The sequence below is a fragment of the Saccostrea cucullata genome, unplaced genomic scaffold, assembly GCF_032062105.1.
Source record: "Saccostrea cucullata isolate Sc308-1 unplaced genomic scaffold, CSIRO_AGI_Scuc_v1 ctg5, whole genome shotgun sequence".
Taxonomy (NCBI): domain Eukaryota; kingdom Metazoa; phylum Mollusca; class Bivalvia; order Ostreida; family Ostreidae; genus Saccostrea; species Saccostrea cuccullata.
In genome coordinates this window covers 110,337-124,284 of record NW_026940631.1, presented here as the reverse complement: position 1 = coordinate 124,284, position 13,948 = coordinate 110,337, and the positions used below count along the sequence as shown (strand labels likewise).

At 32.9% G+C, this 13,948-nt stretch overlaps 1 protein-coding gene across 1 annotated transcript; it reads right to left on the bottom strand.

Moving 5' to 3' along the window:
• Window positions 1–2,270: 2,270 nt before the first annotated feature.
• LOC134255801 (uncharacterized) lies at window positions 2,271–13,891 on the bottom strand. The gene is made up of 11 exons (XM_062738344.1): window positions 13,887–13,891; window positions 12,811–13,380; window positions 12,339–12,433; window positions 12,229–12,241; window positions 11,978–12,052; window positions 11,661–11,747; window positions 11,112–11,336; window positions 10,736–10,792; window positions 8,512–8,574; window positions 5,594–5,692; window positions 2,271–3,473 (listed from the first exon to the last, which is right to left on the bottom strand). The coding sequence occupies exons 1-11, from the start codon at window positions 13,888–13,890 to the stop codon at window positions 3,412–3,414; spliced, it is 1,350 nt and encodes a 449-aa protein (XP_062594328.1). The 5' UTR covers window position 13,891; the 3' UTR covers window positions 2,271–3,411.
• Between the last annotated feature and the right edge of the window lie 57 nt (window positions 13,892–13,948).

Sequence of the window (13,948 nt, the reverse complement as noted above, 5' to 3'; positions counted from 1 at the left end):
TTTTCAATATTGCTACTTTTGTTTTTATTTCCCTAATTATCTCCCCTTCCGGCTTGTTTAAAGGTTAAAAAAACTATATACCCTACTTTTAGCATAAATGAAAGCCCTTAATTTAAAAAAAAAAAAAACCTCTTTGACAAATCTGACAAAAGTTGATCTAGGGGTTCTTAAATTAAAGTTTATTCACACTGCACATGGTCATATAGCAGTAGATGTTTGAACCTTTAGTAGCTAAAAAATTCTTAATTTTTAAATTCAATAAACCAAAAGAAAACTTTAAAGCAGTATTTTATTAATATATTATTCATGTTGTGTAACAATGACAATGTTTAGACCTATCCAACATTATAATAAGGAATAAAAGACAATTATATAGTTATGTCATTAATGGCCACTTTAGAAAACTATTTAAACAGAGGGACCTATATACAGTAACAGTACTGGTAAATAGGTCCCTGGTATGAAGATAATTGTTATAGCTTTTTCACATGTACCTGGTAACAAAATACAACATTAAACATACCATCTTGGATATAAATAACACATACAGCATAATATTATACCACATACTATCATCAATAATGCCACAATTGTGTAGAAGTGCATGCATTTCTAAAAATAACAAAGTGCACCAAATCCATAAAAAATAATACATGTAAGTGTCCATGACATGACAAGCACCTGCTGGAAATCTGTACAGGAAATATACCAGTCAGCTGGAGCACATAAACATCATCTACACAACAATTCTTATGATAAAATACTATCAAAAATATTATGCTATATTATTCAGTTTCTAATACTAAGAGATTTTCAAAGAATTTCACAGCAAACAGCAATGCATTGTTTTAACAAGTACATGTATCTTGCAAATACTAAAAAATTCTCTGGAAAATTATATGCAATATGATGTCAGAACATACATGAAATGAATTTCTGCAACCTTCAAAGAACAAGTATTCTAAAATAAAAAAAAGAAGATAAAAAAAAAATGTTCAGAAATTACACCGGTAAATAATATTAAAGCTGATCCATGTAACTTTTTAAGTAACTTGCTGATTCTACAAACTAAAGATGGTGCTTATATGAAGGGGTGCAAAGCTTTGAGCTAGATGAAAAATGAGAAATTAATAAAAAAAATAGTCTAACAGACAAATACATGCATACCCAATGCAAAAAACAAATCATTAAAATCAATTGAAAAATATATGATATTTAATATTAAAATGACTTTGAATATATACTGTGTATCTCCACAAAAGAAATATATTATAACAGTTAATGTGGGAAGTCTTTAAAAAACAAGAGGCCCATGGGCCACATCGCTCACCTGAGAAGCTTTGACCATTTTTTCTTTACCAGATTTCACCCTTGTTATACATAATGCATTCCCACCCTACCCCACTGATCATAATTTAGACATTTTGAAATCTACACTACCCCATGATCCTTCCATGGGCACATATGTTTCAGCTTTTTTGGCCCAGTGGTTCCTGAAAAGAAGATTTTCAACGATTTTTCCTATATATTTCTATGTAAAACTTTGATTCCCTATAATGGCCCCGCCCTTCCCCCGGGGGTCATGATTCCTACAATTTAGAATTTACACTACCCCAGAATGCTTCCACATAAGCTTCACTTTTTCTGGCCCAGTGGTTCTTGAGAAGAAAATTTTCAAAGATTTTTCCTATATATTTCTATATAAAACTTTGATTCCCCATTGTGGCCCCGCCCTTCCCCCGGGGGTCATTATTTGAACAATTTAGAATCTACATTATACCAGGATGCTTCCACATAAGTTTCAGCTTTTCTGGCCCAGTGGTTCTTGAGAAGAAGATTTTCAAAGATTGTTCCTATATATTTCTATGTAAAAATTTGATTCCCCATTGTGGCCCCACCCATCCCCCGGGGGTCACTATTTGAACAATTTAGAATCTACATTATACCAGAATGCTTCCACATAAGTTTCAGCTTTTCTGGCCCAGTGGTTCTTGAGAAGAAGATTTTCAAAGCTTTTTCCTATATATTTCTATGTAAAACTTTGATTCCCCATTGTGGCCCCGCCCTTCCCCCGGGGATCATGATTTGAACAATTTAGAATCTACACTATACCAGGATGCTTCCATATAAGTTTCAGCTTTTCTGGCCCAGTGGTTCTTGAGAAGAAGATTTTCAAAGATTGTTCCTATATATTTCTATGCAAAACTTTGATTCCCCATTGTGGCCCCGCCCTTCCCTCTCAAAAATAGAATCTACACTACCCCAGGATGCTTCCACATAAGTTTCAGCTTTACTGGCCCAGTGGTTCTTGAGAAGAAGATTTTTTAATGACCCCACCCTATTTTTGTCTTTTCTTGATTATCTCCCCTTGCGAGGGAATATGTCCCTTCATTTTAACAAATTTAATTCCCCTTTACCCAAGGATGCTTTGTACCAAGTTTGGTCAAAATTGGCCCAGTGGTTCTTGAGAAGAAGTCGAAAATGTGAAAAGTTTACGGACAGACAGACGGACGGACGGACGACGGACAAAATGTGATCAGAAAAGCTCACTTGAGCCTTCGGCTAAGGTGAGCTAAAAATAAATTACACGATGAACAACCACAGATGTTAATGCTGCATGGTGTTGAATATGAACATGAAAGCTTGTATATCACAAAAGTGAGCTAACAAGATTTTGTGCATTTGATAGAAATCTGTGCTAAACTAGATTTAGAGAGGAAAAAATATTTCTAGTACAGAAATTGTATATGTCCTGGGGAGAAACCCATACACAGAAAACAGATAAGTTAAAATTTCAAATCTGTATACCAGTGATCTTTGAAATACTGGAGAATGAAGAAAACAATATAAAATGTTCACTTGTTTTTTTTTTATCTGCATATTTTACAAAACTTGCAACGAAATCATTGCTATCAAAAATCCAGATTTGACTTAGTTTATGGTCTTGGGGCCTGGTTTATAAAAAATTACAAAAAAAAATGTTTTTCTTTGATCTTTTCCCTAATATTCTTTTTCATTTTACTGCCATGTTCATTTATACATAATTTGTTTAAAATAAAACCTTAAAAAGGATCACAGCAACAGTAGACTTTGATGAAAATTAACTTATCTATACACAAAATATACATGTATTATAGTAAAGACTCAGACATGTTTCAGTCATTGTCAAAATTTCTAAAAATAATCAAACAAGAAACTTCAAAGTATTACCTATAAACATTTACAAAATCATCTTAAATTGTCACAGCTGATCTCCTATGAGTGTGATTCTATATTAAGAATTTAAAATTCTATAATTCATTTATCAGTTATTAATTAATTATGCCAAATGCTCAGGTGTAAATCTAGAAAAAATCACTTTTTTTGACAAAGCAGTGTATGAATTTTCTTACAATGATAAATAACAGTAATTTATTCTCCTTGTCTATTGTAAATTTCTTCCTCTGTTTCTTTCTCCTTCTCTCTTTCCAAATCTACCAGGAAAGACAAAACAGAATCAAGATTGAATTAACAACAAATAAATGTGAACATATTTGATAAAAGTGAACATTCCTTAAACATGTGAACTCACTTATATAGGTCAACATACACAGGTGAACATACATGAAACAGACTCAACAGTTAAACATATTGACACAGGTGAACATTCCTGACACAGGTGAATATACCTGACATGTTAATGTACATGGTATAAGTTAATATACTGGCATAACTATTCATTTCAAAAGCCAAACCAAATATAATTGAAAATAAGTAACAGAACATGACAAAGGTGAACAATTGAACATACCTGACACAGGTGAACATACCTTACACAAGTGAACATTCTGACACAAGTGAACATACTGACACAAGTAAACACACTGACACAGGTGAAGATACCTAACACAAGTGGACATACCTTACACAAGTGAACATACTGACACAAGTGAACATACCTTACACAAGTGAACATACTGATACAGGAAAACATACTTACATAAGTGAACATACTGACACAAGTGAACATACTGACACAGGTGAACATACTGACATAAGTAAACACACTGACACAGGTGAACATACCTAACACAAGTGAACATACCTTACACAAGTGAACATACTGGCACAAGTGAACATACCTTACACAAGTGAACATACTGATACAGGTGAACATACTTACATACTGTAAAACGAGAAAATTTGGCGCATACGTATTTTAGCGCAAACGCAAGTGGGAATGCATTGGCGCAAATATATTTTAGCGCTTGCACTTGTCAGTAAAATATATAATTGTGATATTTTAGTTTTTTTTATCCACACCCGTATTTGACTTTTTGGTTAGTCAAGCACGGAAACACATTAGTACTCCCGTGCCATAAATCAGTAAACATTCGTTACCTTTACAGCAGTACATGTACGTGTTGCTATCACATGGACGTGGCACAATGTTAAAATTTATTTTATTTCTATTTTCAATTAAAAGAAGTGGAGTATTTACTCATTTAAATCACATTAAAACAATGCATGCATCGACAGAAAATTACTTGGATAAAACGGTAATCCTAATCAGGTATTGTCTGCAAGCTCAATCGCCATGCTTGATTGCATTGTTTACCTCGAGGCGATTGATGATTGACACGCCGAGAAGCCAAACTTTGAAGGCGCTAATGATAATTATCGGGTAACAACTACTGGGGTAACAATAGTTTAATTAAATTATAATTTGGCAGAACTGTCTGTCTTCTGAACATGTGCAGTACTAGTGTGTATATAAAATCCAATGACCCTTAGACATTACGTAATCGAGCGTTCTGGTTAACATGTACTTGTGTAAAAGCTTTGAACACGCACAAAAAATATTATTTAGAAATCCTTTAGCGCACAATAAATTTTAGCGCTCAGGGGCTCTTGCGCCAAAGGCGCTAAAATTAGTAGTGCGCCAAATATTCTCGTTTTACAGTAAGTGAACATACTGACACAAGTGAACATACTTACATAAGTGAACATACTGACACAAGTGAACATACTGACACAGGTGAACATACCTAACACAAGTGAACATACCTTACACAAGTGAACATACCGACACAAGTGAACATACTGACACAAGTTAACATACTGACACAAGTGAACATACCTTACACAAGTGAACATACCGACACAAGTGAACATACTGACACAAGTGAACATACTGACACAGGTGAACATACCTAACACAAGTGAACATACCTTACACAAGTAAACATACTGATACAGTGAACATACTGACACAAGTGAACATACTGATACAGGTGAACATACCTTACACAAGTGAACATACTGACACAAGTGAACATACTGATACAGGTAAACATACTTACATAAGTGAACATACTGAAACAGATGCAGGTGATGCATACTGACACATCCTACCCTACCTGACACAACTGAACATAATGAAACTGGTGCAGGTGAACTTACTGAAACAGGTAAACAAACCCAACACAAGCCAACCTATTGGTATGACTGAACATTCCAAATGCTATGAAAACAAACTAAATATAACTGAATATATCTTACACAAGTCCACATACCTAACATAGGAAACCATACCTATCACTACTGAACATACCTGGCACATTGACATGCATGGTATTTCCATCTCCGACCTGGACATTATAGTTGTGTTGATGTTGGTGGAGATGGTGGTGTTGATGAAGGTGAAGGCACCCTTAAACAAATAATACCCAGATTTAAAGTAAGCAGAATTATAAACAAATGATACCCAGATATAAAGTTAGCAGAATTATAAACAAATAATATCCAGATTTAAAGTGAGCAGAATTATAAACAATTCTACTACGATTATTGCAGAGATCAAAGAAATGCCGCGGACATTATTCTCCAACAAATCACGAAAGTCATCAAAAAATTATCAGATCAGAAACACGTATCAAACCTGTGCAGTTGAAGTGTACATTTGACCTAAGAATGAAATACTTATTTAGACCACATCGATGTGTCATTTTTTTGCAATTCAAACACTGTATATTGCAGAAAGTAGCTGATTAATGTAGGTTTCTAAAGCAAAGCGTTGCTGTTTCACGAACCTCCTTACACCATATTTAAACTCCATGATTTTAGTGATTAAGTGGTAAAATAGGAAATGTTATTGTATATTGATAGAGATTATTCTATATAAGCTACTAACAGATTTATAGTTAATAAAAGGCTAATTTTAATGCAATGAATTGTCTGCATTCTGTTCACATATTTACACTATGGTGTTAAATGGAACAGTGTTAGCGCAGCATAGTGACCTAATTCGTTTCTCTATAGAGAAATGATCAGTCATAGTTTAGAGCTGTTAGTACATGTAGTAGAATAGAAATGAAGTCCTTGTTGTCGTGAATGATGCAGAATAACCTCCTCGGTCTCGAAATCTTGTTTGAAATATAAAGAGCCTTGGCTAAATTAACGCCTCAACTTTTATCTTTCAAACAACTTTCTCGACCTCGAAGGTTATTCTGCAACATTCACAAAAACTTTATTTCTTAAATAAAACCCAGATATAAAGTTAGCAGAATTATAAACAAATAATACCCAGATATAAAGTTAGCAGAATTAGAAACAAATAATACTGTATACAGGGAAATTTTCGCCCCCGTTTTATTTTTGCCCCTTTTGCCCTATCCTTCATCGGGCGAATTTTAAATGGGGCAAATTCAAATTACACCTCACAATTTCTTAAACAGAACTATGACTGGGCGAATTTAAAACAGGGCAAAACTATCACTGGGTGAAAATAACCCTGTATACAGTACCCAGATATAAAGTGAGCAGAATTAGAAACAAATAATACCCAGATATAAATTTAGCAGAATTAGAAACAAATAATACCCAGATATAAAGTGAGCAGAATTATAATCAACAAGAAGGGTTTCCAACAGCAAGATTCACTAAGAGCCGTATTCAGCTCTATAAAACTTAAAGTCAAAATTAATCAAAGAACTATATACTGTAAAGTAAATTCTTCCCCCCTCCCCCCATTATATTCATATTTTGAAAAAAAAAAATGAACTTGAAATACGACATGTACACAAGTAAAATACATTTTAATTCTTGGAGGGAAATTTCTTATTTGTACAATGAAAGCATGGAATCTCTATAAGCACAAATGTACCGGTAAAAGACATGGCAACATGGTGAACGTAGATTTAAATGGTCTATAGATTGGATTATTATACCTCTACTGTAATTACTCTATATAAAATTAATACCATAAAACTGTCTATTTTCCCGAGAAGAGACTATTTCCCTCATCTGAAGACTATTCTCTGGAAAATCAGAGCTACTCCCTGAGACTACTCCCTCATATTTATTAGTAATTCTAACCAATCAAAGTGTTCAGTGGGTGAAGCATTCAAGGAATCTCGAATCTGTGACGTCATGTTATTAGCAATGTAAGTATGACGTCAAAACATTTCGACATGTGATATGACAAAATCATACTTGAGTTCTAGCAAAATGAAGACAAGAACAATTCTTCGAAATGTCAGTGAAAATACTTTTTAAAAATAATTTCATTGTTTTAGGACACGATGCATTACTTATTATACAGTCTTTTAAACCACATGCATTTGTAATTAAGCCTCTACAGTGGTTTTTTTAAATGTTGGAATATTGGGTAAAAAAAATTAAATTGCCTATGATTGTTTTGGTATAATAAAACAGTTATGGAATGGGAACTTGGAAAATAGAAAATTTATGGTCCCTCTCAGCAGGAAACTATTTCCCTCGGGGGCTTCCCCACCTCGGGAAATAGTTTCCTCCCTAGGGGAACCATAAATTTGCTATTTCCCTTGTACCCATATTCCATAACTGTATACTACTTTATGGTAAAGTGCACCTATTTCTTTTCATTAAAGGCAGTGATACAGTGTTTTGATTTGATAACAATCTTAAGGACAGATGATACAAACATTTTTTTTTCTTTGGATGAGACTTAATATCATATGTCAAAGGTTTAGAAAAGTAGATAATTTTTTATTTAGTCTTTATTTTTTCTCCTTGGCCATGGACTATGTGAAATAGACTTGGAAAATATTAGTTAATATTTCAATAAAATTTCAAATATTAACAAATCATACTCAGTAGAGGTTTACAGAAGAAAACAAAATTCAGAATATGTTAGTTTGATGCTAAAAGTGAAATATAAACCTTCAAAAAATATACCAAGCCAGGTAAATTTTATGAGGAAAAACAAAATGGTAAAAATAAGCCTATATATGTGATTTTTCTGATTTTTCACCATTTTGCGTTTCCTCATAAAATTTACCTGGCTTGGTATATTTTGGTAAAGTTTATATGACACTTTTAGCACCAAGTATTAACTAATATTTCCAAGTTCATTTCATTTTCCAAGTCTAAGGATAAAAATCAAAGAATTATCCACTTTTCTAAACCTGTTAGATGAAATTAAGAAATCCTCCAAAGAAAAAATTTGTTTGTATCATCTGTCCCTAACTTCTGTAGATAGAGGGTACATACCAGGGTTACATGTGGAGGAGTTTCGTGCCCACTCATCATTTGATGGAAGTCTGGCCAACTGATCTAAAATCAATATAACATGTCTTCTTTTAAAAAAAAACAGCAAATTTATAAATTTTCTCACTCTTTTTAAATCATGGCTATATGATTAATCTATCAAACAAATACAAGTAACAAAACAAGTAAAAATCAAAGCAGGTCTGTAGGACAAAAGCATAAAGTATAGCTATCATTTTGAAAGTACACTATATATCTGCAAAATTATTGGGAAGAAGATTTATCCCTAAGATCTTAAGGCCTCAGAAAGAAGTTCATATACATGTATTTACATTCACTGTGTTTTTCTACTAAGCCAAGTGTGAAATTAATTTGAATACCATTTCATGTATACTCATGCATATAATTATACTGTACACAGAGAAATGTGCGCTAACGTGACATCACAATAAGGCTACAGCGACATTAGTAAAAGAATAACGATATACATGTAGCTAGGGCTAGGGCTAGAAATTCAAATTAAGCATATTTTTGGTGCTTCCAAACAAGTAAAATGTAAATATAAGGAATGTTTTTAAGTTTACTGTGAATTATTGGTGTGTGAATCACACAGACTTCCACATAGGCAAATATTTTACATGAAGCGCTAGCCATACATGTGATAATTTCTAGACCAAAATACTGTACTGTAGTCTTCAAAATACTGGAATTTTGGTGAAAATACTGTACATTGCCAATCAACTGTAAAACTGTACAAAATATTGACAAAAAATCAATGAGAGATGTTCAATTTTTATTAATAAAGAACAAGGTTCATTTTCGCTTTATTTGGCCCTGTGAATTTCTGAAAAATTAAACTGCATAGTTTTAGTTAACAATGCATTAAATATCACTTATATCTTTGGTGACTGCGTATCTATTAAAAATGATGTCATTTTCTGGCTAGTCAATGCATTATGACGTCACGAAATGTGTCAATTTCCTCATACTCTGAAAAAGTCTACAAAAACGGCCAATTCTCAAAGCTATTTTTTGATATTGATATAAAGCGCAACCTCTGATCTAATATATGAACTAGTAAATGAAAGATCCGTTTCTTAGGATTAGAAACATGTTTTATTTTTTAGATCAGAGAGTGCGCTCATATTATTTTTCTTCACTGAAAGTACTCAATTATACCTGTTTACCTAAAAATTCAAGAACATTGCAATTTCATAAAGCTAGTTCTCCTAGACCTGGACTTTTAGAAGAATTTTTTTTAATAGGATATGAAAGCACCAAGTCTCTACTTTATTTTAATGCTTCAAATAGAAAATCAAGTGTTGATCAATTTATTGGTATATCTACAGGGCCATTTTATGCATAAAGTGAACCGACTTCTTTCAAATCAATGTACAGGTACACCACTGCATGTAATATTATACGTAATTTTACTAATTTCAAGAAACTCTTGAAGATTTTAAATTTCAGCAATCTCTAATTCTCTATGGTAAATGATGAACATGGTAAAAAGTACATTGTTTACTCAATGCAAGAGTCAGGTTTCCATTCATCCGCATTTTTTAAATGATACCAAGAGCAATTCTCTTAATTTGTATTTGAATGGACAATACTTATGCCTAATAATTAAGCAAATAATATACTAAATTTCATTTTGCTGTCACAAAGTTACTCTGATTCTTAAGAATGCTGTTTTTTCTTTGAAATGTCTTTAATTTCTATCTACAAAATTTTAACAAATTATAGATGCAGTTGAAAATTCCTTGATAAGGGTCCTGTTAAAAATATTCAGCCTAACAAAAAGCTTTGCCGATGTAATTATCACGGGAATGTTTCACACCTTTGTTCATGCTGTTTTGCTTACATTGACCAAGAGCAGAAAGTCATGCATTGATCGAGATTTCCGATGTTGCAAGAATGAAAGAAAAATGGCGGTTTCCAGTTAACATTTCAAAATACGGTACAAATTTTCATTTCCCGTGAATTTTAGTGTACCGCCATGAGCCTGTGAATAGGGTAAAAAATAAGTGACATTTTGTGTACCGCCAGTATATCACATGTATGGCTAGCGCGCTTCATGAAATATGCCTGCGTGATAAGTCAGTGTGACTCACACACCAATAAATCACACAAAATTTAAAAAATCATAATACTTTTTCACACTTCAGAACATAATAGCATAAATTCAGAATTTTAGAAATACAATGCAAAAGAAAACTGCAGTTACCTGATCTTGAATTCTTTGAAGTGCAGAACTCTGCTGCAATTTCTTCTAATTTTTCATCTGAAAATTTCAATAGTTAATTTTATTTTCATTCCATAAGTATTCAAAAGGCCCATGTTATAAGAAAAAAAGAAACCACATTAAAATTAAGAGAGCTCTCTGGCTGGGCCTTGTCCTTGTAAAATGAAAACTTTGCTCTCTTTCAATACGAAAATATACCGGTAATTACATGTAATTAAAGTTTCAAACTGTTCAAATGCATTTTTAAAACCATTGAGGGTTAACATCAGCAAAAGAATAAAATAAATTTTTATCAGAAACCAATAAGCTTTTGAATTGAAAACTGAACAAAACCAATCCAGAAGAACTGACAGGGTACCTGATACGTCGTGAATTTTCTGAGTGGCCCTCCAGCGAGGATCTGACTTCTTCTGTTGATTCTGGTAAACTACTTGAAGCACTCCCTCCTTGTTAAGACTGTGAAGATATCTATTTATACCTCTTTTAGAGGCATTTTTACCTATGCATTTCTTGGCAACATCTAGTGGTTTCTCTCCATTTGATGGTGTTGATTGAAAGTATTGAATAATGGAAACAATTATGTCTGAAATATAGAACTACACTGTTATCAGGTTCTATCACATGATTTATACTGGTATACACAACAAAGCAAGAACTTAAGAACTAAGATTAGTCAATTCCTCTTCCTAAATACTGTTATCAAACAATTACTGTTTAAAAAACTAACAAAATTGTAGGAAAATCTATTTAAGGGAAGAAATAATTCTTCAAACTTTTGTTAAAGCATAAACTATTAGAAATCAGTCAAATAAAACTGTAGTAAAGTTTTCATCAAGATGAATATAATTTTTTGAACACATAATTTTAGCATATAAAACTCTGCATCATGTGTACTGGGTAATCATACCTTTGTGTTGTTTTACAGCAGGGTCTATTCTTGACAGTTGCCATGACTGCACTGAACTAGAAGTCTCAATCTGACCCCCTCCAACAACTTCAAAAATCAGAGGAAGGCAAAATATTATTATGTTGCAAATTACTTCATATCTCAGACATTTTCCTCGTTCTCATATGCTTTAGTAATACATTTATTTAAGATTTTACATGTTCAAATGTTGCACATGCTTCAATAACAATTAAGCATAATATCTTTTTGCCTTGATGATTTAGTAGAATACAGTTTTCAACACCTTCACAAAAGCAAACCAACTGATATTTGCTCACCCATGCTAACTGTCTGGTCAGAGTTCTGTCTCGGAATGACAGGTTGCCTACCTTTACAAGGAATTAATGCACCATCTGAAAATTTGAGTTTTAATTAGAATCTTAATTTGTTTTTATTTTAGCGTAATTTCCAACCATGTCAAAATACATGAGGACCCTGCTCATGTATTCTCAATTGATTTAAAAAAAATGAACTTTTAAGAAAACTACTGTGAAGGTTTTATTAATTTTTTCCTCTTTCTTCTATATACCTGAAGGTGATTGGTTAGTTTAAAATATATTTTATTCATATAAAGAAATGGATTGAACAGCAGGCAAAAATGCCTATGATCGTTCTCTCCATAGGTCAATGTACAATTACAAGTACATGTAAACACTGAAAAATGTATGAAGAGTAGATTATAAATTGGTTACCAGGTTCTTTTAAAGAGGTTGCCTCTAGTCTTCTTGACAAAGCTGTAAAATAAAGGATATGCATCAGGTCACTCTTTAGATCTAAGTAAAATATACACAAAATGTTATTTTTTTTTGCTTATAATTTTCCTGACAAAGGTGATCAACTTGTAAAAAAATGAATGATGGAGGAATCTTTCATTAATTGAAAATTATTATTATAAGAAAAATAAATTAATGTCTTGGGGAATTCAAATTGTGCCATCTAAAACATAAAATGTTTAGTTGATCAGTCACTTAAACAGTGAAAGTTATCCCAGAATTATCTATCTGACAGTAAGGTACATGAAAAATTCTTATCTTTTCCATTTAATGAGTATCATGTTGTGAAATGAATAAGAATCTACATATGTATATCATTGATTGAAACTTTTTCATACCTTCATCCTCTAATCCGGATAATGTCACCTCTTCAGCCTCTTGTATAAATGGTGTTGAGGAGCAATTGGCACCAGATCTCTCTCTACTTGTCACTTTAGGGTTTGTAGCATCAGATGCCTGAGAAACATTATATGCAGCTCTCAAAGGACTACTGGTAATGGAACTGTTATATTCTGCATTTGATGCAGAATTATTTGGGACTTTAGGACTAGTGCTTGAGCTTGAATCACTGGGTGAGGTCCTGGCCTGATGTAGAGCTTTTAGTTCTGTCTCAGGCTCTGGTGCCTCTTTTAAAAATGTTTCCTTTTGTTTTTGTATCACAACAGGTCCCGGCAGTGAGTCATCAAACCTCTCTGCGTCAAGAGACAGATCATCCCCTGTATCATTAATACTACAGGAAAACCAGAGTCCCTGAGAATTCGAGTTAATGAGGCCGATAGATTTAAGATTCTCTAATATTTCCTCAATCTGTGTTTCTGGTTTTTTACACTTTCTACACATGTAACTAACAGATAGTGGTGTTTTCGAGGATTCCAGCTCTTCAAGTATTTGTGCACCTAAAAGTTCAGCTACAAAACAATTTTTTTTAAAATTAAAGTCTTAAACCTTTGAATCATGAAGTCAAAAGCACAAGTAATGAATGACTGATCACAAAGAATTAAGGAACTGAGCTTTGGTTGATAGGCCTGAACTACAGTTTCTTTTTCTAAATATTCTATATATATTTGTGTTTACTTGACACTGCAATAATTATTACACGACTTCATACCTCATGCAGATGTCAAATACGTTAAATAGTCTATTATACGTCTTTGATATCATTAATCAGGCCTACCTGTCATCAGGGACCTATATACTTAGGATATAGTTCCCTGTTGTCATAAGATAAAAATGAAAGTAGATAAGATTTGTATAAATGTTTTTCTGGTGTCAATTTATGAACTGATTTCATGAAAAATAATGTATGCCTCTCTTAAATCAAAGTATTAGTCACAATAAAAATCCATAGTTAGTGATTTAAACTGCTCTACATTGACTTTCCAGCTTTCTTCAAGAATGATATAAAATACTTCACCCATTCCTCGAGCCCGTCGGATAATGTCTTCTGCTTTTCTGATCGGGATCGGAATTCATTCG

Excerpts from the sequence above, each read along its gene's own strand:
- LOC134255801 (XM_062738344.1), bottom strand. Across the intron at positions 5,693-8,511 it reads CTCCTCCACATGTAACCCTG|GGTGCCTTCACCTTCATCAA; the intron begins GTATGTACCCTC and ends TATTTGTTTAAG. Across the intron at positions 3,474-5,593 it reads CATGCATGTCAATGTGCCAG|ATTTGGAAAGAGAGAAGGAG; the intron begins GTATGTTCAGTA and ends CTTTCCTGGTAG.